Below are 25,606 nucleotides of genomic sequence, written 5' to 3' on the forward strand. Positions count from 1 at the left end.
TGGTTGAAATCTGCACCCTCACCACAAGATGCCATTAAATCCTACACACTGAACATCAAAGTGTATTACAGCATTAAAGGAAGGCCATTTGATATAATGAAGATGCTGAGTAAAAAGACAATTTTAGATTTTTTTTAATTGAAATTGTTATTCAGCATAATGGCAATAAGTGTAAGCCCTGATTAAAAGTAGAGTCGTGAACATGTCTGTGTCCTGCACTGTATCAAGCAGGTATTTTCCGTATTAATCGAACCACAGAATATTTGTGCGCCACGTTCTCGAGGACGCAGGTGTCACTTTGCATCAGAGGTTAATTCAGTGGGAGTGTTGCCGAACATGTCTGCTGTTGCTGCTGAGCAGCTTGGGATACGCGGTGCCGAGGGAGCGTCCGTGTCTGATGACCACCAGCTCCATCTGACACTGGTCGATGTTGACCAGCACCGTGGTGCTCCTCTCTGTGTTCATGAGGAAGACGACGGTGAAGAGTGCCATCTCAAACTCGGGGCTGGTCCCGATGAAGGCGCTGCCGACGGGCTTCACCAGACCGTGCCAGCTGAACTGGAGGTTCAGAACATGGTCGTCTTGATCGGGCTGTGGACATAAAAGCATTCATTTTTAAAAAACAACACATTATATTATCAAGCAACTCTTTTTTTTTTCCTGATGAACTGTTACACCTACGAGGTCATGATCCCTGGCTTTGTATCCCTTGTAGTCCAAGTGGCTGTTTTTCTCTTGCAGGTAGAACTGGATCCAGTTGTGGAAACCAATGATTTCTGCCCCAGATTTAGTTTCTCCAACAAAGACATGCTCGAATCCAGAGGAGTCCAGGCTGGTGGATGTTAAACCACACAAAATAAGATATTACTTTTAAATAATTACTGTATTTAATCTTTTGAACAACTGTCATAAATCCCTTGATTGCTTAAAAAAATGGGTATGTCGTCTGTGTCAGTATCTCACCCCGTGTTCCTCTGTCTGCGGTAAAGGTTGAACCAGATCAAGTTTAACTGACGTTTAAACATTCTCAAGTCAGAGTTGGACTTTCCTTTGCTCACCAGGTAGGTATGAGCCCGCTGTGGATAAATCACATCACGTCAACACGACTTTTTGTAGGACTTTGTCAGAATTAAGAACCGATCAAATGAGCAAGATGAGAGAAGGCATCTTCGCCCCTTGTCATCGTTTAATGACAGCTAGAAAAATTAGTTTTCAGACTTTTAAGGAATATACCAGAGGCATCTCACTGTTATAAAAGTATCAGAAACATTAATCTAATCTACGGTGCATTCGTCTTTGTTGAAGAGGTTATTCCATGTATGAAAAATAGACATTTAGACAGACCTTTCCCACATACTGTATATTTTTAATGTGAGATACCTCTATATCTTGTTATATGTTTAACTAACAGAGGGAGCCGCAATCTCTTTTTGTCTTGATGTCAACTACAGACGTCAGGTTCATCAAATACAAAGTCTGTCTTTCAAATACAAGTTCTGTGTGTCCACATTTTTCCAGGGGTCCTCTTTGGGGAAACTGCTGAGGCCAAAACAACATTCCACAGCTGCAGACAGATGTTTTTTTTTTCTTTTCGCTCTTTCGAACATTTGTTCGGCGCTGCTCTGAGGCAGGGAGAGACAAACTTCCCACTGTAGTTGGAGAACAACAAACTAGAAACAGCTGGAGGGAAACAAAACAACTTATAATATGTGTTACACATTTATCTTCTTAGTCTGAGAAGCCTGCCACATACAGACGGAAAACACACAGACACGAGGTGTTTGGGCACAGAAAAGAGCGAGTTCAAATGTCTGTGGCTTGTTAGATGCAACTAGTTGAAACATGTCAAATGCACCTTCATGACTTCGGTCTGTAAGACGGCATCCAGGAAGAGATTAATCTCGTTCTGCTCCTCTGTTGTGACTCGCTCAGTCACGCCTGTGGAGTGCTCGTAGTTATCCAAGAGTTTCATGAACCCTGCAGGCACAGAAATGCGAAGTGTGCAAGTGAGCTGCCTGTTTGGCTTCAGAGAGTGAGAGGCCACTTGTGTTTCTGTGGACACTTACAGGAGGTGGTGGTCATGTTCTTCAATTTGATCTCATTGACGTTGGAGAACAGAGGCTGTGAGGCGTGATCCCGTACAACATGGCTGCCCTGGCTCACAAAACTGGCTCTGCCCTGGACGGATCAAACACAGAAGACATAAAAAAACAGGAGGCACATTGGTGCGCGAATGAGAGCGTGCTCCAATATACCTGAACAGATATTGTGTAGTCGAGCCCAGGACTCAAGCGATTCACGTCCAACCTCCACAGCTCATTGAAAAGAGTGGAGAGCTCCTGATTCACAGCTGGTCTGTTGCAGAAGGTCGAACAGGAGAAATATTATCTATTATAATGTCTGACAAACATGATGAACAAACACGGTAACTCAAAAGACATTAAATCTCAGTCTAGGCTACTGTACCTTGATGCCTTCAGTCCACCGAGAAAGACCACAAGAAGGGAAAGGACTCTACAAAACCTTAAGAGACATTTGGCACATTTTAGATAAAGACTTTAAAAGTGATAAGTCTTCCTCACAAAAAAGAAAAAGGCCTACTTAGTTGTAAAACTGCCCCAATGTGGCAACAGTAGATAGAACTTATGCACAGGACATCATACATTCACTTTCAGACTAATGTAAGAGTCAAATATAAAAAACAAAAATATACATACATGGAAGACATGATTCTTGTCGTACGCTTCCACTCCCTCAGCTCGGACTGCCAGACTTCACTACAAGTCTGTCTCCAACTTGGACGATGTCCATTAACTGCGCATGGGCCAATCAGGACACGCTTGGAGTCCTGCAACTGCGAGGTCCACACACTTCCCTTGTACGGACACAAGAGGGCGCTTCGCCTCAAGGAGACCGTTGTTTTTCACCGATGTCTTCATGCATTTCTGCAAATGCCACGATGCAGTGATCACAACATCCACAGCATTTACATTGTTTTGACACAGTTACCTTTGGTTTTCACACAGCTATCACGAATCACTGTAGAGTATCACGTAGGAAATGTGGTTTTTTAATCATGTAACACAAGTGTTGAGTCACTTAAGAGTCACAATATTACAGGAAAAAAATATTTTCAATGTTGTTTGTTGAGTTTTTCTTTTCACCAAACTTTATCCTTTTGTACAAAAAATGCATCAAAATAAAACTCAGGCTCCGATATTATTCAGCATAGGGGATAACAATTAACATAACTCTATACATACATTTGTGTTCCCATTGTTTGTATTATCATCCAAAACATTGTTTGCAGGAAGTCGTTTCATTATCTGTTGTCCACCCCTGGCATGGTCATGTGCAAGTTTTATCCATTACATTCAATTTATGGGTCTTTTTTTTTTCACATGTGCACATCTATCCACATCATTTTTTCCACATCTTGCACAGGTCTATAGCATCTTTCTAATTTGAAAGGCGTTTTTATTATTATTATTATTATTATTATTATTAATAATAAATACAATACAAAAGAAGACCGCTGTGAAGAGATGTCAACATTGTAAAGATTATTATAATGAAATATTTAACAAGCTTAACCTCTGACCTTTTCTGTCCAGACATCTCCATGACCTCTTCAGGTGAGATGCACAGGCAGAACAGACATGGTTGCCGTCTCGTCTCCACGTGCATCATTTAGACCCGAACGTTAAACATAAACCTTCTGACAGTCAGATAGGGCAACATGAAGTGACCACTCATGCAAAAGGTAAATATCATTTAATTCAAATCAATTCATCTTTAGTTCAGACTCAGGGGGGTCCATATCAGTTAATATTATTGTCAAAAATGTATTACATATGTCCTATAATGTATGTATAATCACCTGCTGTGAATCGAAAATAATGTTACACATTATTTAGCTACTGGTTGTTTGTTGTGAGGTGCTTTACTATTTCCTTCTCCTAACATTGACCTGGTGGGTTTTTTATGCAGATTTCTCCAAACAACCAGTCAACATCAACAACATTATCAGAGTGGAACTATAAAAAAATAAAGAAGAATGTTACTGATATTAGGCCTTTCATTTATTGCCTATATACAACAAATAATCCAGTCGTATTACAGGCTGCTGAATTCTTTAATGGCCATGTTTTTAGGACAAAGAAACTTTCCCGTGGCTCCCACTGCCATCAATCATTATATTTTAAAGACTTGATATTGTCCATTTAAGGAAAAGCCCAATTTATTTAAATTACTTTATTGGTCCTAATCTTAATCTAAACGTACAAAAAAACAACTACTCTAAACTATGAATCCCACACTCTTGATCTTCACAGGTATGGCCGAGGGCTCCATTACAATGTCATTATCTTACATCACAGATGTGATTACGTCTTTTTCCAAAAATAACTGAGCCAACAGGTGTCCATTAAAATCAACTCATGGTGGTAATAAAATAAATGACAACCTCATATATATAAACGTGTTGGATTTCAATACCCTGCAATGATATTCATTAGGCGTTTTACTGTATGATATGTATGGGTGCAAATGCATGCAGAGTATTACTGTTGAGTGAAAACCTGTTATATCTCCAGAAGAGGAAACAATAAAAGACAACTATCAATTAATTAGCAGGACTTAGTTCTGTAGAAAACATAGCAGCCGTTTCAGAGTCATCACTTTACACCAACTTCTTAAAATGGGGGAAATCTGCTCAGCATATGAAGTCCTCCCCTTTTTCCCAATGTTTCGACGGTCAGAAAGCAATTTAGAAGACATATATTAAATCTATATTGGCATTTTTCTAGATGTCATCTTTGTGCTGGTTGACGCTTCAGTTCTGTCACGAAAAGAAAGTTGCCAGTACATGACCGAGTACAAAATATCTCCAGAAACCAGCTGGCAGGCGAGCAGTGGTGTTGCCCCGAATGTTCCCTCTGTCACCATACGACAGTAACGGAGATAAAGTTCAGGAGTAAAAGTGGCGACTGGACTGTAGACGTTCACAAATCCATCACTTAAAAACTGAAAAAAAAGAAAAGACACTAATACTTTTGGCTCATCTCTGAATGTAACACTTAAAAAAAATGAAATGTGGGAGCATTCTCGTGGTTTGTTGAAACAAGTCTGTATGTGGCTGCAGAGGGTTGGCACAGAGTTTCATTCACAGCAGGACCAGGTCTCATGGTGCTGACAGTCTCATGCGTTGGACTCCTCGTCTGTTACACTGGGGTTCGGTGAATTTGACATCTCACTGAAGAACTCGTCATCTTTCAGCATGCTCTGGTAAAATACAGAGGAAAACCATTAAAAAATAAACTTCACACCCAGAATACAAATTACAATCAGTCAATGAGAGCTGCGGATTCTCACCGTCAGGTTTTGAATCCCCTCGGAGAAAGCTCCAATCTGCCTCACGGTTCCCTCGGAGTCCTCCATCTGTGAACAGAGGAGCAGCTTTCAAACACAATAAACTGTAACCACAGACGATTATAGAAACCAGATACTTCTAGTATCAGAGCAAACTCTCATTAGAACTTGAGTATTATGTTTACTCTTCAGATGAACATGACATGTAACAAATTACCATTCAGTTTACTTGCCTGTTCTAGCCTGTCAAGGTCGTCCTCGTAGATTTGGAGCTCGAAGCCTTTCTGGAAGCTTCGTCCCTTTGGCATCTCCACATCCATTGGACACACGTACTCCTCACTCTCCTCCTGCCGTTTCTTCCTCAGACTGCCAAAGCTACCAAACGACAGCTTCTTCGGCTGGAACAAACAAAGAGAGAGAGAAGACAAAGAAAACTTTAAATAGCTACAGCTGTTCCTGAAAAATATTTTCAATAATTCAAACCAAATTTTTGTGTCTTCCAACTTTTAAGGCTGCAACAATTGTTCTTTCTTGCAATTATTCTCCTGTATAACCTGTACAACAGTAACTCTCAGTGACAGATTGTTGTTCATGTTGTTACTTTATAGTATTTTGTTACTGCTCTTCCCCTTGTGCTCACAGTACCTGCTTTTAATTTGTGTTGTAACTTGGCAAAAAACAACATTCTGATTATGATTTTGTTATCATATTTTTCCTTATTTTGTTTATTAGTGTGAATAAATTAAAATGTTATTTTCAGGTATAATGGCAAACCCAGTGCAATAATTTAAAATGTAATCATTTATCTTAAAGTTTTTTCTTTTGTACTAATATTAACCTTAAGTCCATACACTTTCCTGTATAGGAAACTATTTATGTGAACAGTCAGTCTATGATAAATAACACACGCGTTACCTTGACCTTGGTGGTGGCAGTAAGCAGATTGTAGTCTGGGTTTTCAAGACACTCCTGTTTGAGCTGCTGGGCCTCTGAGCCAATTAGCAGGTTGAAGTGTGTGGCGAGGTGGCGACGCAACAGAGTCTTGTTCGGGGGGATGTTCAGCAGCAACGCCATGGTCTCCACGTTGAACCGTGGCTCAAGAACCTGAGGAGAAGGGAAAGGTTTTAGCAGTGGAGGGGACATTTGGGAAGACTCTGTATTTCCCCAGACAGACTGAACAACCGACTCCCTCACCATCAGGCCCCCGTGCACGCCGCTGCCCCTCAGGTTGGGAGCATATTCCGCGAGATCCACAGAACGCAGCCACTCCATCACCCGGTGGTTGGTCCATTGGGAAATCTCTGCTGGAGAAATGTTGTTCTGTGGACAGAAAGTGCAGAAAAAGGGGGTGAATACATATGTTTACATTCAGCTATTTATTAGAAAATGTCAATCAGTAGAAAACGCTGCTAAAACCTCATCAGAAGGCCGGCGACGCAAACAGTTTGGCTCATAGGTGTTGAGTCGGAGCACTTGAATAGCTCTCTTGATGCTGAGGTGATGCAGGACACTTCCCACCTTCAGAGAGAGCAGGTCATCCTGAGGGACAAAGTAAGAAACTAATGACTCAATGAACAATTCTAAACTATAAAGGCGAGGTTCTGCTGAACCGTTGACATAAAATCCTTTTGTGTGATGTAAACAATAAAGGTTCCCTAGCACAGAATCCTGTGCAAAGAAATCACAGTTTGAAGTGTTGTCTTTGTCACAAGTATCACAGAGGGTGAGACCAGGCCGTCTCCATCTGACGGAGAATCTCTGTGATAATCCTAATGTCAGATGGCACGAGAGTTGTCAGACCTATTCATCCGCGGGGTCTGAGGAGGAAGCTCATGTCTCTTGCCAACACTCACCACTGTCATGTAGTGCAGCATGCGGCCGTCCACCCTCCCCTCATCAAACTGGGTCTTATACTGGGGCAGACCAATGTCATCTAGCCACCCTGTGAAAAAGAAGAGCGAACAAAGCTTCATGAGACAGTACTCAACTTCCCGGTCAAGTTTATTTCAAAGTCAACTGGTCCAGAAGAAGGAAAAAAATCAGGTTAGGTTTCTCAATCAGAAGAAACTGGCAGAGAGTACTTACTTGTCACCCAGTTGAAGTCCAGCTTTCCCTTATTGTCCTCCTCTTCTGAGCCAAGGGCCTGCAGAGCCAGCTGCAGCTTCTTTCTGTGCAGCGGGTGTTTGATGCCCAGCTCCTAAAAAATCCACAAAAAAACAAACAAGGTTAGGGCTACGCATCCCAGGGTGCTTCACAGTACAGTTCAACAACAAGAATACTTTTGCCTGTCTGCCAGTTTTCCTAAACTGATTAAATTCTTCTGCTCGTCTCACCCTCTCCAGGTCCTGTTGGGAGGCCTGAAGCAGCGTCTGTCCGGAGGAGATCCAGACACGAGCCATGTTCACGTAAAGACCGAGACCCTGGTCCTGCAGCCAGTCACACACCTGATCCTTTGACCAGCGTGCGAAGGGAGCATCAACATCACTAAGAAAAACACAGAATAGAAAAGCAAAAGCTTTTTAAAAGGTGAGCAAACACACCACTGTCACAGAATACAAAGGTAACAAATAGATACAGGTTTAAATTGTGAGCTGTGAATTGTGATCACAAGCATTTTTGACATTTTTTTTTCCCCTGACAAGACTGCCTAGTCAACAATCCCAGCATTATCGCTAAGCTTCATTGTACAACAGATTCAAAACAAAGAAACCACATTCTGAGTCTCATTATTCAGGCTGAATGCACAGACTTACTTGTTGACTCGCTGGAGGTCACGTGACCAACCCAGTCTGGGTCCCGCTGTGGCTCGCACGCCTCCTCTCTTGAACTCGCCCTCTGGTAGGTTGTCATCCAGGGTAAATGTGGTAGACTGGCTCCTTCTTAACCTTAAGATTATGACATTCACGTCAGAATATTGAAACATTCTTACACAAATCTCCATACTAATACAACCATTTGCACTTTAGAATTTAGAAAAAAGGTTTTTTATTGACTTTTTATGAGTTATTCAAAAATCAAGATTCTAATTTTTACTCACTTTCCAAAGAGTTTCTTTATTCCCTTGGATTTCTTCCGGCCCTCTGGGGTCGTAGGAAGTGTTTGGGTACTGTCGCTGTTCGTCGACCTCTGTGGCAGACCGGCCAGATCCAGATGGTCGGTGCCCCGTCCCTCTGTTTCAGCTACACATTAAAATTCCCACAGAACACCATCAGCATCAGTGTGGGAAACACACACAGATCAGTGGAGACGGAGCTGCTGCACTGGACCAGAAAACACTAAACCTCGGCAGACTGAGAGGTGATGGCAGCGGGGATTAGAATACAGTACATGCATTAGACATGGACCATGTCTGACTGACACATCTTGAATAATATATTTATTTTATTAGATATAAAAGAAACTCATTAGTTGCTTTGCTTTAGATTATTAATTTGGGTATTCCATATCCAAATAAACCCTTTTAGTTGATAATCTGGATCTCAAAATAGATTTGTTTTGGGGACGGTGTGTGTGAGTGTAAACAAATACATGCAGGGAGACAGGCGCGCGCGCAGGCGCGCACGCACGACAGCCAACGTTTGTGCAACAGTGGGTAGTGACAAGGGTGTGGTTGTTAAAGCACTGCAGCTACTGAAACGAGATATGACCAAAAAGATGTCAGCTGATGAATGCGTTGAGAAAAATGTAGGATATATTTAGTAGTTTCCTTTGCTTGGAAAACTACTGCAACCCTACAATGACCCGTGGTCAATACTGTACCTAGCATAGGCGCACTCGCACTCCGGCTGCGGTCTTCATGTGTGACAAAGCGCACGCAACACACGACAGGGTCCAACAGAAAAAGAACAAGACAAGAGGGCAGACATTATGAATGAAATAACAACAGGATTGGGAGGTGGAAGGAACACGTACATGTGTACAGTCCACACACAAACACACACAAAAACGAAATAAAGTACACAGGACGAAGGGCTTACGACAGCACAGAAACAGACTTCCATAATTAAATGGGGACCACAGGTTGTGTGGGCTGCAAATTATGGTCCATATAGTAAACTCCATGGGTGTGGCTTGAGAAAATAAAAAAAGTTGGAGGGAGGAAAATTCTTCAAGAGAATCTCCCTCTGTAGTAAATGGTCAGTTCCACAGAGAACTTAATGTCACACACATAGTGACATATGCAGGCTCGGTCACCTTGCAGACGTAACTCCTTATACAGCTGCTAAGTTAAGTGGGATGCTCTTACCCAGGTTGGGAGTGCTGCCTGACTTTTTGCCACGGATCTTGAAGAAACCCTTTCCAAAAGATGAACGAGCCTTTCTCGAGCCGAAGCTGTCGTCCTCTGTGGTGGCGGGCAAGGTGGCGGGGGGACCAAAAGGTGGCTTTTCACTCGTCTTACTGATTTCTTCACTTATATTCTGAAAGAACAAAAAAACAAAACTACATACATACAGCATCAGCATTTACACATATTGTGCTGGAAGGTCTGGCCAAGTAAAAACTTTACTGTTATAAATAATTTTAATTTTACCTTTTCATTATTGCTCTTATCGCTCCTGTCCAGGTGATCCTGGCTGCTCGTCTTTGTCGTATCTTGGCAGCTGAAATGACAAACCAAAACAATGAACACTTGACTTGTCGTAGTGTAGTGGAGACAATAAGCTTGTCTCACATGTTCGTGAGAAACAGCAGCGTGGGGCAACAGGATATGAACTGCTCATGTGTAACTTATAGAGGGCGACTGAGACATGTCCTCACACTGTAGGACTGCAGCCAAGCGAGTAGAGACAGAATTCACTACGGTTTGTAAAAACTGCCCTCAGCAGCACTTAGTACATTTTAGAAAAAGTGAATGGTATGGGCAAACCCTAAATCATGCACATCAGTGACAGATTTACCTTTCTACATCTGTTGGCGTGAACTCGGATACTCGTTCTGGGTCTGAAGGGCTCGGTGTGGGTGAAGGCTCGTCACTCATTCCATTGAGACTTTCCAGCTAAGCACAGATCAGGTCAGATCAGAGATCAGGATGAAAGAAGAAACCGGGTATAATTAGATTACTTAAGTGCGCACGTCCTTAAAACACGAAACACAAAGTATATTCTGGTGCCTCAAGAACACAGCAATCCAAGTCGACGGACGCACGCACGCACGCACGGAACTGACAGGAGATGTTATTCAATAAATTGGACCTCGGGCCCTTCAACACTCATTTCACAAGTGTGAAATTTAAGGGAGGTAATGATGTTGGTCTGACCACTGTAGACTTTAATGTGACGTGAAGCCGCTTGAGGGCAAAAAAAGGTAAAGAGCACCAGCAAATTAATAATAAAACATTTAATCAAGAGGAGAACACCACTAAAAATGACCTTTTAATACAACCCTATTTCTATAGTTTTACATTTTTATTATTTACTTTTCCCCTGACCACATCATATCATGCTGCACAAACCTCATCCAGGCTCTTCCTTTTCAGTTGTTGAACATCTGTAACTTCTTGCCTTTCTAGGTCCGCGGACGCGGGAATGGACGACAAGAGAGCGAGCGACGCATCATCGTGACTCTCACCGAGCTCGTTATCTTTGGTTTTCTCTGGAGTGGAGAATGAATGAGACTCAACTGAAACGACCGTAGGACTTGACAAGCATAATAAGAATCAGATGTTTTATTCGGCATTAATCAACCTCGTCCCTGAACTCTGCGCAACAGAAGACAGGTTAGCTGAGGTCTCATAATAAGACAGCCTAAAAAAAGTCTCATGAAATTTGCTGATCATCACGAACAATATCATCTCTGTACAAAACAGAGTTTTATAAACCAGTGTAGCAGCAAACTGCCAACTCAAGAGAAATACAAATACGCCCAGAGGAAATCAAGCAGGCAAATAGATAAAAAGGGTTGTTGTTTCCAGCCCACTGAATTACCAAATGTAAGAGCATCTTTTAACACACCAATAAGGTCCGATTTCAAAGTCGTCACTTCTCTCAAACACGCAGATTTGATGTAATTATGATGATGATTTGAGAAAAAACAAAGCAGATTAATGGTGACTTTCATATCATGCTGAAATACAGCAACTGGCTGCCTTGAAAATTGTATCAGTCTTAAACCAATGATAAAGCATTGAAAAATGGCTGTAAAGAATAATCAATATTAATATATCCAAAATTTAACATACTGTTTTGGTTTTAAGGTCGATTTACCTAAGTACTTGTGAAAAATAAGCAGACATTAAATTCTATAGTCTCACCTTTTTTCCCTTGCACTGACATCACCATCTCTTGAACTTTCTTGTACCGTAGCAACGACTGCTTCAGTTCCTCAATCTTACGGTCCTTCAAAGGTAAAATTTGAATGCACAGTGAGAAAACGAGCATGCGAGTAAGTTGAAATACTTTGACTGATAAAAACTGAATCACAACTCAGCAAATGTACCTTCTCTTCATTGGCTGCCATCAATGACTCAACTGCCTTTTTCATCCTCTGCACTTCCACATCTGGTCAAGAAAGAAAATTATAAGAGAACTGTAGAGATCACTTGAGTAATTGAGGAAAGTTAAAAGAGGAGATGGATAATAAGCCTGAACACCGGGGAGAAACTGGACGATGTAACACATTCAGACCATAGTGGCTGCAACATTAACGACAGTCATTCCAGTAGAATCACAGCCACTAGTCTATGTATATTTAACATATTTCACTTTTGTAGAGCATTTTCACTTTCCAGAACACACACACTGCCACAAGGCTCTGTGAGCAGTCAGTTAACATTAAAAGTCACACATTAAGGAAAGTTAGATTTCTGTCTTTTTTTTTAAAACATAAAGCAGGCCTATGTGTTTTATAAGTACTGTCGACTTATTAAATTGCTCTTTCCAAAGAAATGCACACAGCCCACATTCAGACACAGTACCTGGAAACAAGCCATCAGGACTTCCGTAGTTCTGTGATGTCAGAAAATAGCCACTGCTCTCAGCATGGCCCACACAGAACCACAGTTCAACCTTGCAGGATTCGGTTTCTCCCAATGTTTTCCTGAAATCTGATGTACTTTTATTTGAGTTCTTTTAAAAGGACTCATAAGCGTTTTGTTCGTCTTCTCAAATTATGTCATTAGCTTTTTAAAAACACTATCCATTGTTAGATTACCTTTATCGATGTGTTTTAAGATTTCCAATGTTCCGTGTTATATAAGTGCTGTTTTATTAGTTACACATGGAAAATCCAGCTAATATTATGACTGAGTGGACTGCAAACTTGCTCACTCACACTTAAGGGATGAAATCCATTGTTTAGAGTCATAGCTGTTAAAAGCAAAAGATGACCTGCTACAGTTTCTTATTCTCATACATTGATTTATTTGTGGAGGCCCACCAAAATATTAATGATGATTCTACATGAGATGCATGTGGAGTCAGGTGTGAATGGACGTACTCACAGCTGTCCACCTGTGATCAGTTCACCCAAGAGGCATGTTAATCAGGTCAGGTCACTTTGAGAGTGTGTGCACCAAGTAAAAAAATGAAATTGCTCTACTTTCATGAAAGATCACTGATGGGAGAAGGCACAGACATGAAGACGGCACTGATCAACAAAGATGCTGTCACACAGCACTGAACATCGACATCACAGGTTAGCAGGGCGCACACTGGTTGTTGGTGTGAGCAGTGGAAGGTATAGAGATGATTATTGTTGGAGGACATGAGGAAAGAGGATGAGTGAGCAGCCTGAATAGTTATGACAGACAACACAGTTCATTCCTCATTCCTGTTGAAAACAGAAAAGCAGACATTCCTCATTGCTGTTCCAGGCTGGACAATGAAAACACACTGATAGGGGCTTTTGGATGGCCTTGGATTTGTTCAGCTCAAAATCAGAAAAATAACAGTTTAAAAGTTTAACAAAAGAGGTGTGGATGCTCTGTGGTCAGGTATTAGCACTTTCAATGGGTTACGATGGACAAGCAGAGTTCAGATGGCTCATGCTCGTTCATGCAAACAGGGGTTGAGATGGGTGCAGTAATGAAGTGCAGCGATAAACACAAACATAAAAACCCCCCTTACGTTTTTCTTTCAGCCTCTTTCTAAGAGTTTCATCTGGATGAGAGACTAAACAGGACAAAGGATTATGAAACAAAAACTGGTTGGTGGCAGATTCTGACGTGGCCTAGTGCTTTGCTAGATATACACAGACACAACCACTGGATCATATTAACTTTAAGTTGAATATGTGAGGTTAAACATCATGCTATTTTTCTTCACAGAGGCTTGTGATTTGACGGGTTTTCCCACCTCTCTCTGAGGGATCTGCACTGCCCAAGGCCATGGCTTTAAAGCCTGTCTCATCCTGTAGTCTCCTCATCTCTCCGTCTTGGCCCTCCAGCTGCCTCCTCAGTACGACTAGATCCTCCTGTCCGACAGAAGACAAAAGTCAGGACATTTCCTCCACACTGACAACCCCTCCCCCACCGGGGCTTCACACTACAAACAAACCACAACACAAAGATTCACAGATGACGACGTGGCGTACAAACACGCAGGCCACACCTGCTCTGCTGTGTGTGTGAGGTGGAGGGTAAACACTGGAGGGCAGAGGGAATGACAAACGCAGGAGCCATGATTTAAAAAAATATTACATAGTTAAGTAACCGGGACAGGGGTAAAGCATGGAGGAGATCGGAATAAAGGAAATGGGATGAGAGTAAAGAGGGATTAAAAAAAAAAAAAAACTCTAAGCAAAACTGAACTAGTGCCTTGTCGAAGAAGACCTAAAGAAGTGGTTTATCTGAAAACACTTTACTTTGAATTTACTGAACTGTGCAGTAAAATGCTAGTTATTTAATTCTTTGCGAAATAAATTTTTTTAGTCTCAGACACCCAAAGCGATGTAAACTTAAAGTTATACTCACTCATTTACGTACACATTCATACAGCGCTTCTATATGCAGCGATTGCATTATCACACATCTTTCACTCTGACGGTAAAGCCGTTTAGGGTTCGGTGTGTTGCCCAAGGACACTTCAGCATGCAAGGTATGACATCACTTTGCTTAAAAGGGTAAAATGAAAACTGCTGATTTTTTTTTCCCCCCCTGAAAAGATAAAAACAGGACAGGAGCCAAAGGGAGAGTTCAAAAACCATAATCATAAGGCAGGCACAAAAGTCATCCCGAGAAAAGCCAACCTTCATAGCCTGGAGTTTGTGCTCCTTCCTCTGTTTCTCATACTGCATCTGGCCCATTTTGATTTTCAGGCTAGAAAGCTTGGCCATTAGCGACTAGCAGCAAAGAGACAAACCAAGGAAGAAAGAGGAAAATAGGGATGCAAGAGGTGAAAGATAAAAGTGGTCAAGTAGGTGGAATACCCCAAATTCAAACCAAGATGTTTACAGTAAAAAGTACATTTAAGAATAGAAACTGTTGATCATTATAATCAAGTTAAAGAGCACATTAACGGTCTGTGGTTGCAAATGCACAGGCCCAGCTCCTCTTTAACTAAGATAAAACATGCATCATCCAACACTTTCATATCAAATGAACAAGGAATTCTTCAGATCAAATGGTTCATAACAACCACAAATACCTAATTTCAGTCAATTCAGTGCCTTAAAAACAACATGGTGGCATGAATGGTTTTCTCCAGACGATGACAGAGGTGTAAAGATTGGATTTTACAGGATGCACAAGAAAGTGGCATGTTCGAAGAAGAGGTCAAGGAGTGAATTGACCCAAAACATTTTTAACCTACACAACTTCAAGCGGTTCCCCTGCAGAAGCGATTGTTTAGGCAAAGAAGACAAAGGAAGAGATAAGTAAACAACCAGTAAAAAATTAATAAGACGGGAGTGTCGAATTCACATGAACACAATGACGACAACTCACCTTTGTGGATTTAAGCTTCTTTTCGTACAGTAGTTTTTCACTCTCCATATCTGTCAACCTGTACCGCAGTTCGTTAATTTCCAGAATCAAATCCTGAAAGAGCAGAAAGTGCACATCACAAAAAGGTAGTTAAATAGCAAGCAAACCTAAACTGCTGGTGTCACTGTTTAATCAGATCTGTGTCTGTCTGTAAAATGTCATTGAGACGATTTTGTAGATCCCTTACTTCAAATATCTGTTTTCATTAACAATTAATATTATTGAAATCTTATTTAAATCATCATAACATGTGGTATATGCTTTAGAGAGTTTGCAGAGGGAACTAACTTTATAAAGCAGATCTACGTTTGAAGGGACGGAATATTCCTTAGAGAGCAGATTCCTCAAAGCAACAACAGTGATACACTAACAGGAAGCTGCTTGTGAAAAGTGATTTATGTTCAGTGAAGTGCAACATGAATGTTTCTGCTGCAGCGCGGTGGAGGAGACATCCACGATGTCATGACAATAACATGATGTTTCTGAAAGTGCATCATGGCACAGCTGCTTTGAAACTGACATAAAATAAGAGGTCCCTCAGACAACATACATGAGTGTGTGTGTGTGTGTGTGTGTGTGTGTGTGTGTGTGTGTGTGTGTACTTGGACAAGAGAGAGAGAGAAAGAAAACAGGCAGAAACAAAGAGGTTTGCTATCCTAAATATCAGCTCACATACCTCACTGTCCCTGAATCTGTCATCAAAGTCCACTCTTTCCTTCTCAATGGTATTTAGCTTCAGCTTGAGGTTGGACACTTCAGACATCAGATCAAGCTTCTGGGTCTCCAGTGCAGATCGGCACAGAAGCTCCTACAATGATAAATGTTACAAGAAAATATTTGTACCTGACCTTGTTATCAGTATTGGCAGTGTTGATACCGTTTTTGTTAATATTTCAAAATACTAATACGTATTAGTGAGCCAGCATTGTGTGTAGTCTCCTTGTTTGTCCTTTTACAGTATGAATTAGATGATGATGATGATATCCAAAATATGCAGCATCACTACTACTGGGTGACTCCTGATATTGTGTGCAATATCAATTGTTTCTCAGTCATATCAAATATGAAAGAGACACACACCTGCTGCAGCATCTCCTCGGTGGCGTTGAGTTTCTCCCTGTGCTCGTCCAAACACAAGTCCAGGTCCCGGATCTTCTCTCCCTGAGCTTCCACCTGGTCGGTCAGCACACTCACCTGCATGGAACAAATACATTACACATTTATATGTCTCTGTTTTAAAAGTAGAAACGAAGAGTTCTTGTGGCACTGTTAAAACATGAAAGTGTTGCCGGATGGATACCTGAAGCACCAGTGACTCCTTATCACTTTCTATTCGGGAAAGCCTTTCCTGGTAGTGGTCACCAGCACCCAGAGAGACGTGTCCATTGGACTGCAGGGACAGAGGAAGACAAGAGAGAAGAGATAAAAAGATAAAGAGTCATAAGATGTGATCTTAGGGGCAGACAAGGGTAAGTGGTGCAGGTAAGTCAATTCATCCTGCTGATCTTAAAAGGGTTTCAGTGCATAGTAATGATCTCAGAATAAATGTTTCATATCAAAGTGTGACTGCTCACACTGGTTTACCCTGCACAAACAAAGCCCTACATGGCCAAGAAGAAGGCTCACATTCAGTCCGCTGTACACAGAGTGAGTAACAGCATTGCACAAAACTCTGGCATTTGTCTGGCCTACGGCCCATCGCTCTCCCAAACACCACCATCGTTCCCAAGAGGCTGGCATGTTTCTTGCAACACACCGGCTGCAACATTGACAACACCAGCATTTTATCTAGCTTTCCCAGGAGACTCAGCAGAAAGAGCCCTGTTTTCACTTCAGCAAGAAGTTGGTCGTCTACTGGGAAACTGGGATTGTTTGCTCTTGTTGTCTGCAGTTTTTAATGCTGCACACAAGGGTGAGCGTATTTAGCAGCAACCAGATGTGCCAAGGCTTGTTTGGAGCACATGCTGTCCAACCACCGCAGACAAAACCTCGGAAGTGTTTCTTCCTTCAGTTATATCAAAGGTTAAACAAAGAGAAAGTGACCCAAAAAGCTTCATATAATCATCACGCACAGTATGGAGTTACTTTCAAGATGTTAAAAGGCAAACATGAGTTCCATATTTTACACCTTTTCCGTCTAGATTAACCAGTTATGAGTGAAGTTAAACTGATCTGCTCTGAGGCGACATTGTTCTGATGAGTACAGAAAAAGATCGACGATAAAAAAATGTAAAATGTGTGTTTTCATGGTCTTTGGTTCAGAAACGAGTTTCATCACTAAACCAATGTAACTAACACTATGATTTTACAGATCTAAAGTCTTGTGCTTGTATGCAGGTGTCTTTTCTACATGCGAGGCTCTCACCAGGTGACCATGGAGCCACTCGACCAGACTTTCTGCCGTTGAGTCGGGGATCTGGCAGCGTAGATTCTCCCTTTCTTCGGTGTCCATTAGCTCCAAGACGCTCCGCAGGTCTTCCAGGAGGTGAAGTGCCCGCAGGCTGCCCATGAAAGGAGAGGTGGGCGACTGGCAGTCAAACATCCCATTTGAGTAGTCCAGAGCCTTGGAACCTGAGGTGAAGCACAATAAAAAAAGAAAGAAAGGATTGGATGGAATCAAAAGAAAGACACAGATGCACCATCTCATACCTCACTATGTAATAATGTGAGAGGTTTTACTCACTAAAACTTCTAACTTTTTAATAGTACAGACCAGAGGAGAAGAAAAAGGACCCAGTAACAATACAAGGGAGATTAACCACTCTTTTAGGAAATAATAATAATATTGCAGTGACCAAATGGCAGCCTGCCCTCATACTTTTGACTAAAGTGAATAATTGTAATTAAGTTATTTGAAGATTTGACCCATATCAGAGAGCACATCCTACCCTCGGAAGTCCCTATGGAAAATAGTGGTAGGTAGTCCACTGATACACGACATAAGTCGGTATTTACACACAACATTGTAACACTGGTGAACATGGCTTGGAGCCACAGAGCCTAGATGAGGACACAAAGAATGCTACACACTCTCCAACAAACACAGCGCTTGAGAAGTCACGTGACGACATCTAAAATGTCAGCTATGAAACAAACCATGACGACACACCAGATAATATTTTATCAATGTCGACTCTACTCTAGAGTTTTATATCAGAGACTTAGTTGCTTTAAGCTTAAAAACAACTGTGGAGAAAAAAAAAGGGAACCACAACATGATTGCTTGAATAATATGTTGTGCTATAATAAGAGAACTTTACCTGCTATAATTCCATCCATCTGCTCCAGGGCAGCTGCCAACATGTCGCTGGCATCAGACATCATCTTCGCTCACTGATAAACCTGGAAGGAGACAATAAAAAAAAACCAACAGCAACTCTGTATTTTAGTCATTCTGAAATCTAAAAATGTACATTATGTATAATCTCTGGAATATAATACAGATGTTGTGCAGATAGGATTGACTGAAATGTCTATTTAAATGATGATGAATAATCTTACAAGTTGAAAAACTTGTTATTAGAAATCACTGGTCTTCAAATGTGTGCAAAGCAATAACAAAAAAGATAAAAAGGAACGAAATAAAACATGAAGGAATTTAAAATTAAAACATTTCTTCTTTATTGTGACTAAAAATCCCAAAAGCATGATGCACTGATAACAGTTTAGTCTATGGAAACACAACTCGCTGTGTGCTTGAGATGGGAACATCAACAGTGTAGGCAAAATGACAAATAAGGCAAACCAGTTTCCATTGTGTTTAGCTTTCTAGGAAAAAACGTGCCGTAATGTTGGCGTTACAGCATGTTATTACAAAAGGTTCCCACCCAGGAATTAGGCTACAACTACAGTACTTCCTCAGTTCCTATGCCTTAAAAAAGGATGGAGCCTGGTAAATTAGCACATTTGGGCTGTATTAAAACAGTGAGTGATAGGTTAGAAAATCTTTCCATCTGAATGATTACATGATAACCAGCTTAGAAAATGAGACCAAAAAACTACTAAAAACTAATATGTGCTCTGCTGAGTTGTTCTCCTTCTTGAGCTCTACACTGCAGAGATCTTATGTAAGTTTTTGTCAGAGTATGACTAATGAATAATACATTTCAGAATATCAATCAGGCCATTTACGTTAAATATTGGCACAATGACGGTCCTGCCAATGGGACAGTGGACAGTCTGTTCGCAGCTCAGTGAAGATACATTTTGGTGTCCCAGTCTTGGACATTTGCCCAAACGGCACAGCAGCTCCTTTCTCCCTCGTTTACTTGTTTTCACTGAACCAAACAAGCCGTTATATTGCCGAACCCGTGTGTAAATTCATCTAGCATGATGAGTAACACAACGGCGTTTGTACCTTAAACTGCGAGGCAGAATAAAGTGATAACATTCCCACCTTGAACAAGCTGCGTAAGAGGGGATCATGCCTTGTGAGGAAATGACATCGACATACATTAGTTTCCTGGAGACTATAACCTGAACTGTAACCACGAAGCCCGACCCCAATGGTAACCATAACGCAAACCTAACCTTACCTCATCTTGAACATGTCTTCACCCTAAAATATAATGAGTTACATGGGAGATTGCGCTTTGTCCATGAATAATAAAACACACACACACACACGCACACCTTTTCCTCTAATCAGCCGCCTCCCATCCTGGGAGTGGCCAACACTGGTACATGGGACCATTTTCAAACTTTATAGAAACCACCCGCGGACCTTACAGTGTTATTTCAGCATTCCTGTGGTCGCATTTTCCATAATGTGTAAAATAAGCGTGCACTAAAACATAAGACTCGTCACAACACATAGAAGGCCGAGAGGAACCAGCATGCTGTCAGTCAGCTCCGTAATAAAATGCTCATTGGTTTCTGCATGTGGGTAAAAATACTTCCCTCAGGCTGCCTACAGTGACTGCCTGTCCCAGTTCTCCAACAAATGGCATATACCATGACATTTAAAAAGGCATAACAGTAAACAGAATCTAACAGTTAATTGCAAAAGACAAGACGGTGCCCTGCTATTTGGGTAAAATGCACAAAATCAACCCTGTCATTTCAGAGATGACATTTAAGTAGCCGTGTTTTCAGAGGGAACCTACAAATGTCATGCCCACTGAATTGTGCAATACCTTGTATCAGCAGTAGCACATCAGTGACATCTTATCAGCACGACATGCAACGTCAGACAGAAAGGTAGGAGAAAAAGAAAAATCTATGCTGCATATCTGCGAACACAGTGATGCAATTTCTTGTGCACAAATATTCCACCAAAAGAAAATTACGACTGTAATGAACCATCAGGTATTGTCGCAAATCCATCGATTAATTATATGGTAAATTGAAAAATACCCACCACCGTCTCCTGACAACGAATATCAAATTGCTTATTTTGTCCAACCAAGACACCAAAAACAAAAAGCACAAAACCAGATTAGGACTGCAACTAACGATTATTTTATATTATCGTTTAATCTGCTGATTATGTTTTTTCCCCATAAGATGTTAGACAATAGTGAAAGATGCCTGTTATTATTTCCTAAGGCAGGTGATCTATTTCGGTAGCTCCAATAGATAGAACCAAAGTTGCTCAATTGTTTTGACTCAGATTTCTATCACATGAAACAAAGTTGAACAGTTTCCCACAAATTCCCATGATTTCAAAGAATCATGAAAAATCTAGGCATAGTTAATATCTTTGCTTAAAAAAATTACTTGATGACTTGGAATAATTCATTATCAAAATGGCAGCTGATTCTTTTCCTGTTAATATACTCACTGAATGGCCAAATAATAGTTTCCGCTCAGACATAAGGCTGGTCGAGACTTGCCCTGAAACCTCAGGATGGTTTTTACTTTTCCAACAGACTGACATTTTTAATTTAAAACATGAACAGCAGATTAAGGACAGACTTTCATTACTGTGACATCTTTTCAACAATTTATTCACGCAGTGGTGGATCCATTGGAAAAAGAGAATCAGGAAGAGGCCCGACTAACAAACTACACTCCAACAACAGAGGCAACGGCAGAGTCCCAGTCTTCAACAGCAGATTTTAAAACAGACAGAGTTTTGTGATGACTCAAAAGTGAAAGGCCTGCAGGGCCAAAAAACCTGAGTCAGATATTTCCTTCCACACGAGAAAGGTAAATATGGATAAGGTTAACACATGGCTTTCAAAAAACATGACTTCAAACACACTAGGCCGAGACCAGACTTGCTGCTCGGAAAACCTGCAGTCCATGTGTCAGTTGGTGCTAAACAAGCGCAAAGACCCTATCTGGGCGCCTCTACGGCTTCATCCTGGGTCCAGTGGACACAAACTCCAGCACAAAGAAAGCGCCTAATTACAGAGAAGTGAGCCGTGTCATCAAGGGCTGGGATGCCTCCGCGGTATGTGGATCAAAAGTAAACAGTTGTCTGGCAGCCAGAGAAGGTGACTGCACTTACAAAAGACTTTGGGCTTTGTGCATCTTTTAGGACTGCAACTGAGGATCATAATTGGATTACAAAATATTATAAAACGGATGAAAAAGTGCAATATTATTTCCCAGAACCCAAGGGGTTCAGCTGTCATCAGTAAATGTTTTTGCATTCACAAGAAGATGCTCGAGATGATTAATCAGTTATAGCTGTGGATTAATCTTCCTTCAATCAACTTTTTGACCAATCTTTTCGGCCCTAGTGTGTTTAAAAAAAACATTAGGGCGACATCTCAAAAGTCCCAACAAGCAAGCGCATCATTCTCAAAAACAAAGTCTCACTGTCTGCCCTTCTATAGGCACCACTTACACCAGCCATAAGACACATAGAGGAGGCTATTGTTCATGGTATCAGGGTATTTAGACTGAAAGACGTGGGAAGACAAAAGACAGAAAGAAAAAGAGAAGAAAAAAAAACTATACAAGGCAACAGTCTGCATAACATTTGCAACAGCACCTGCCTGTCTTCAGACCCAAAGAGCCTCAAAACAAAACCCAAAGAAAGAAAAAATAAATACATTCAGAAAGCAATCTTGCCCTTTGGTTAAAAACAGCCGTATAATTCTCGGAGACATGCAGAGAATAATGAGCACAAGGGGCGGAGAGTGGACCACTGTAATGGCTTTTCAGATCCATCAGCTTCGGTCCCTTCAGGCAGAAAGGGAACCGCCACAACCCATCCTCACTGGACACTGTACAGACTAGAGTGCTCTCGCACACACGGAAAATAGAAAACAGGATAGATGCCTCAAAGCCACTTGTCTCTTAGAGGGGGGAAAAAGAGTTTACAGCAGCCATGCATCTGGCGTTAACAGCCCGACGAGAGACGAGTTACGTCGGTGGTAAAAAGGCCCGGGGAGAGAGGAATTTACGAATTCAGGCATGAATCTTACAGCACTTACAGTTTTAGTTTGGTTAATTCTTTTTATCCAGGTTGCAAATATAAACCTGTGACAGTTTCTGTGGATGTGAGGGCGGATAAGATCCAAGTCTCACCACATAATGACACTTCCCATGTTTTGAGTCATGCAGGCCTTGACCTAGTCTCTACCTTCACACAATGTTTTTCCATGAAAGAGAAAAAGCTTAATTTTGGCTTTCAAACCTCATCCTGTCTGACCTCACACAGTGGAGGCTCTATTGGCACTTAAGAGAATGCTTAAAGGGGCAGTAAGGGATTTTAAATCCAAAACACTTTTTGTAAAATTCAACGAATATTCGCAAGCTGTTTGTTCTGTGTCAGTCCTTTTTTTTTCAGCCCTGGCTCTGTAAATTGAAAACAAGGCTGCGAGTTCGAGTCCCGACCAGTGCAGTCAAAAAAATCAACAACAAACAATCTTCTCCAGGCTTACTGCCCCTTTAAGGGCGACAAGGTTAAGCCTCTTCTTCAGGCATCATCTTCTGTGGGTGTATTTTGTCACTGACCACATCGGTGTGTCTTACACAGGATGCCTATAATAATTATTATATTGTGAGCATGATGTCTGCTTTTGGTTTGATCTCGTGACGGGGCCAACGTTATCGTCTCCAAAGTTTAAGGGTGCGTGAAATGAAGCAATGAGGCTGCGGGTCCAGTGATTCACTGGGTGCAGACACAGTGGAGGCATTCATCAGCTGCCTGCGGGGCACTGCTCTGGGTAACCTGCAGCTATTTCCAACCTGGGGAAGCAGGCAGAATATACAGCATCACTAGTTTTATAAAAACCAAACAACGAGGCCTATTTTAAGACAAAACATGACATGATTGTACAGATTTCTTTTAAAAGAGCCCTTTATCCATCTTTAGACATGCTGGAAATGTGTGCAGTGGGTGATGCAGTGAGCAAAGGATGGAAATTAAGTTTTTGAATTAAAGAGCTTCCATGTGATAAAATCGTTTTTTCTTCTTCTCGCCAGTACACGTGCAATAGATCACAGAAATTCATTCATGTTGGACAGCGGCGCGCATTCTCTTCACATTACTCACAGCTACTCTGCTTGTACCTTCACTGGACTTCACCAGAATTGATCCCTCTTGCACTTTTACGCAATGAAATGCTGAATAGTGCACACGTGGTGCGGTGCAGTGGCAGTGCTGAGGGCCGGGGCTGTTGTCAACAGCTGAAGGTTTACACTACACACAGCTGTTATTTTGCAAGTGTGCAACTCTTCCCAGCACAACTCCAACTTCAGCCTTTAAAAAAAAAACAAAAAAAACCAAACGTTCTTTCTGCATAAATTCCTGGCATTTTTCACGGGGGGGTTTCCCTCAATTCAGAATAATAACTAACATTGTGAAGGGAAAAATAACCCCTTGAGCAAAATCCCACTAAAGAGGCATCCTCGAATGCCACACCTACAGACTCCATGAAGTCCCGACACAAACTCAGAAAACTGTTCAGACTGATGGGGGGGGGGGGGGGGTGTCAAGGGTCAATTAGCTCGTGAGAGATTTGGAGACTTGCCGTTTTGGGAAACCATTTGAAAAAGGCAGAGAACACGGTTTTTTTAAAAACGGAGGTCGACTGCAGGAGGGCAATATGTGCAACAGCTGATCAGATGTCGTCGCTTTAAACACTGACTGAGTTCACAGTGTGGGTCTATTCACGTCAGGTGACAGCGTCACGTTGATTGGCTCCTGCACCTGAAGGCGACATCACGGACCAGATGAAGTGTCGTCAAGAAGAGTTATAAAAATAAAATTCAAAAAGTGGGTTAGTTCGACTAACTGACTGACCTTTGCCATCGTTATATTAATGATTATTTTACAAGTTAACTTCCATTTTAAAACTTCTATGACGTCTGCTCACAACTCGTTCTTCCCGAATGTCCAAACGAAAAACAACCAAAAAAAAGGTGAAATGGAACTACCGGTGACTCGTTGAGGGGGGATGCTCGCAGCCCAAGTCCCCGAATGGAGCCTGCGAGTCGGAACCAGGGGGCACGGCTGTCGGTGGGACCCGTCAATACGACGTCAACGCCGTGTGGGGGAACAAACACTTTAAAACAAATAACTAAACGTGTTCGTTAAACGTCGCTGCGTTGGGGGAAACCCGTGCACATTTGATGTTACACGCGCCCACACACGACAGCCGTTTTGTTTCGACTCAACGCTTCAGCGAAGTTGGTGGAAAAAAAAATCAAATCAGAACCGAAACATGGAGGCGCCTCACTCACCGACAGTCCGCCGGGGGGGGGGATACGAGGATGTTTGCGTTAATGAGTCTCTCGTATTGATTCACTTCAACTTCTCCGACTTCTGCCCGCCGTCCGTCCACGTCGCTACGCCATGATGTCGAAGTGACAGGGTTGTTCGAAAACCTCGGGACGTCACCGCTGGAAAATCCCGCCCTGCCGCCGCCTGGAGCCTGGACCGGAGGAGCACTGGACCGGAGCCTGGAAGTTGGAACTTCGGGAGAAGCTAACACCACCGGGGGCCTGACGCGTTCACTGTAGCACGGGCACGATGGGAGAAGAGAGTTTTCCTGCCAGGGCAAAACAAAATCACCGTTAAATGTCAACAACGGACAAGATAGAAAATGTAGCTTGGAATTATAAATTACTTATTAATTCTTCTTTTTTTATTCATTTATTTGTTTGAAACCATGAACAGACAGTCGCTTCCTGGCTCAACGATCGCGGGCGTCAAAGAAACAATACCGGGAACTTTCCATGCTTTTGCTGAAACGTGAAAGCAACATAATGCTCATAAAGTCTGGGAGGTGCCAGCGTGTCAGTTTCAGAACACGCACAGGCGACACCAAGCGGTCAAGGGGTGGAAGTGGTGGAAGAAATATCCTTTATCATAGCAACACTTCAATGCAAACAAATTGTCGAATACAAGTAAAAAGT

At 41.8% G+C, this 25,606-nt stretch overlaps 2 protein-coding genes across 6 annotated transcripts; both read right to left on the reverse strand.

Annotated features, from left to right (window-relative positions):
• Window positions 1-118: 118 nt before the first annotated feature.
• endouc (endonuclease, polyU-specific C) lies at window positions 119-2,855 on the reverse strand. Of its 2 annotated transcripts, none has more exons than XM_035641802.2 (8): window positions 2,718-2,855; window positions 2,467-2,523; window positions 2,256-2,355; window positions 2,067-2,178; window positions 1,856-1,977; window positions 964-1,076; window positions 682-832; window positions 119-591 (listed from the first exon to the last, which is right to left on the reverse strand). In XM_035641802.2, exons 1-8 carry the CDS (start codon window positions 2,726-2,728, stop codon window positions 316-318), a joined length of 942 nt encoding a protein of 313 aa, XP_035497695.1. In that variant the 5' UTR covers window positions 2,729-2,855; the 3' UTR covers window positions 119-315. The 2 variants fall into 2 exon arrangements, with proteins under 2 accessions (XP_035497695.1, XP_035497696.1); XM_035641803.2 differs by having other exon boundaries at window positions 2,467-2,514; window positions 2,718-2,801.
• A 1,261-nt stretch (window positions 2,856-4,116) lies between these two features.
• ppfibp1b (PPFIA binding protein 1b) lies at window positions 4,117-25,173 on the reverse strand. 4 transcript variants are annotated; one of them, XM_035641794.2, is made up of 27 exons: window positions 24,932-25,173; window positions 18,550-18,631; window positions 17,655-17,860; window positions 16,590-16,679; window positions 16,370-16,483; window positions 15,966-16,097; window positions 15,251-15,343; window positions 13,662-13,779; window positions 13,434-13,478; window positions 11,806-11,867; window positions 11,621-11,705; window positions 10,823-10,962; window positions 10,269-10,366; window positions 9,902-9,971; window positions 9,617-9,788; window positions 9,130-9,162; window positions 8,408-8,549; window positions 8,124-8,255; window positions 7,704-7,854; window positions 7,456-7,567; window positions 7,224-7,312; window positions 6,787-6,909; window positions 6,565-6,690; window positions 6,286-6,474; window positions 5,604-5,768; window positions 5,374-5,439; window positions 4,117-5,283 (listed from the first exon to the last, which is right to left on the reverse strand). In XM_035641794.2, the coding sequence occupies exons 2-27, from the start codon at window positions 18,611-18,613 to the stop codon at window positions 5,200-5,202; spliced, it is 2,901 nt and encodes a 966-aa protein (XP_035497687.1). In that variant the 5' UTR covers window positions 18,614-18,631; window positions 24,932-25,173; the 3' UTR covers window positions 4,117-5,199. The 4 variants fall into 4 exon arrangements, with proteins under 4 accessions (XP_035497687.1, XP_035497689.1, XP_035497688.1 ...); XM_035641796.2 differs by lacking the exon at window positions 13,434-13,478; XM_035641795.2 differs by lacking the exon at window positions 9,130-9,162.
• Between the last annotated feature and the right edge of the window lie 433 nt (window positions 25,174-25,606).

The sequence above is a fragment of the Scophthalmus maximus genome, chromosome 7 (assembly GCF_022379125.1).
Source record: "Scophthalmus maximus strain ysfricsl-2021 chromosome 7, ASM2237912v1, whole genome shotgun sequence".
In the NCBI taxonomy this organism is placed as follows: domain Eukaryota; kingdom Metazoa; phylum Chordata; class Actinopteri; order Pleuronectiformes; family Scophthalmidae; genus Scophthalmus; species Scophthalmus maximus.

Excerpts from the sequence above, each read along its gene's own strand:
- ppfibp1b (XM_035641794.2), bottom strand. The coding sequence starts at position 18,613 with ATGATGTCTGATGCCAGCGACATGTTGGCAGCTGCCCTGGAGCAGATG. Across the intron at positions 6,475-6,564 it reads GCGTGCACGGGGGCCTGATG|GTTCTTGAGCCACGGTTCAA; the intron begins GTGAGGGAGTCG and ends CCTTCTCCTCAG. Across the intron at positions 5,284-5,373 it reads AGGGGATTCAAAACCTGACG|AGCATGCTGAAAGATGACGA; the intron begins GTGAGAATCCGC and ends GTATTTTACCAG.
- endouc (XM_035641802.2), bottom strand. Across the intron at positions 1,978-2,066 it reads GAACATGACCACCACCTCCT|GGTTCATGAAACTCTTGGAT; the intron begins GTAAGTGTCCAC and ends CTGTGCCTGCAG. Across the intron at positions 1,077-1,855 it reads TACAGACCGAAGTCATGAAG|CGGGCTCATACCTACCTGGT; the intron begins GTGCATTTGACA and ends ATTTATCCACAG.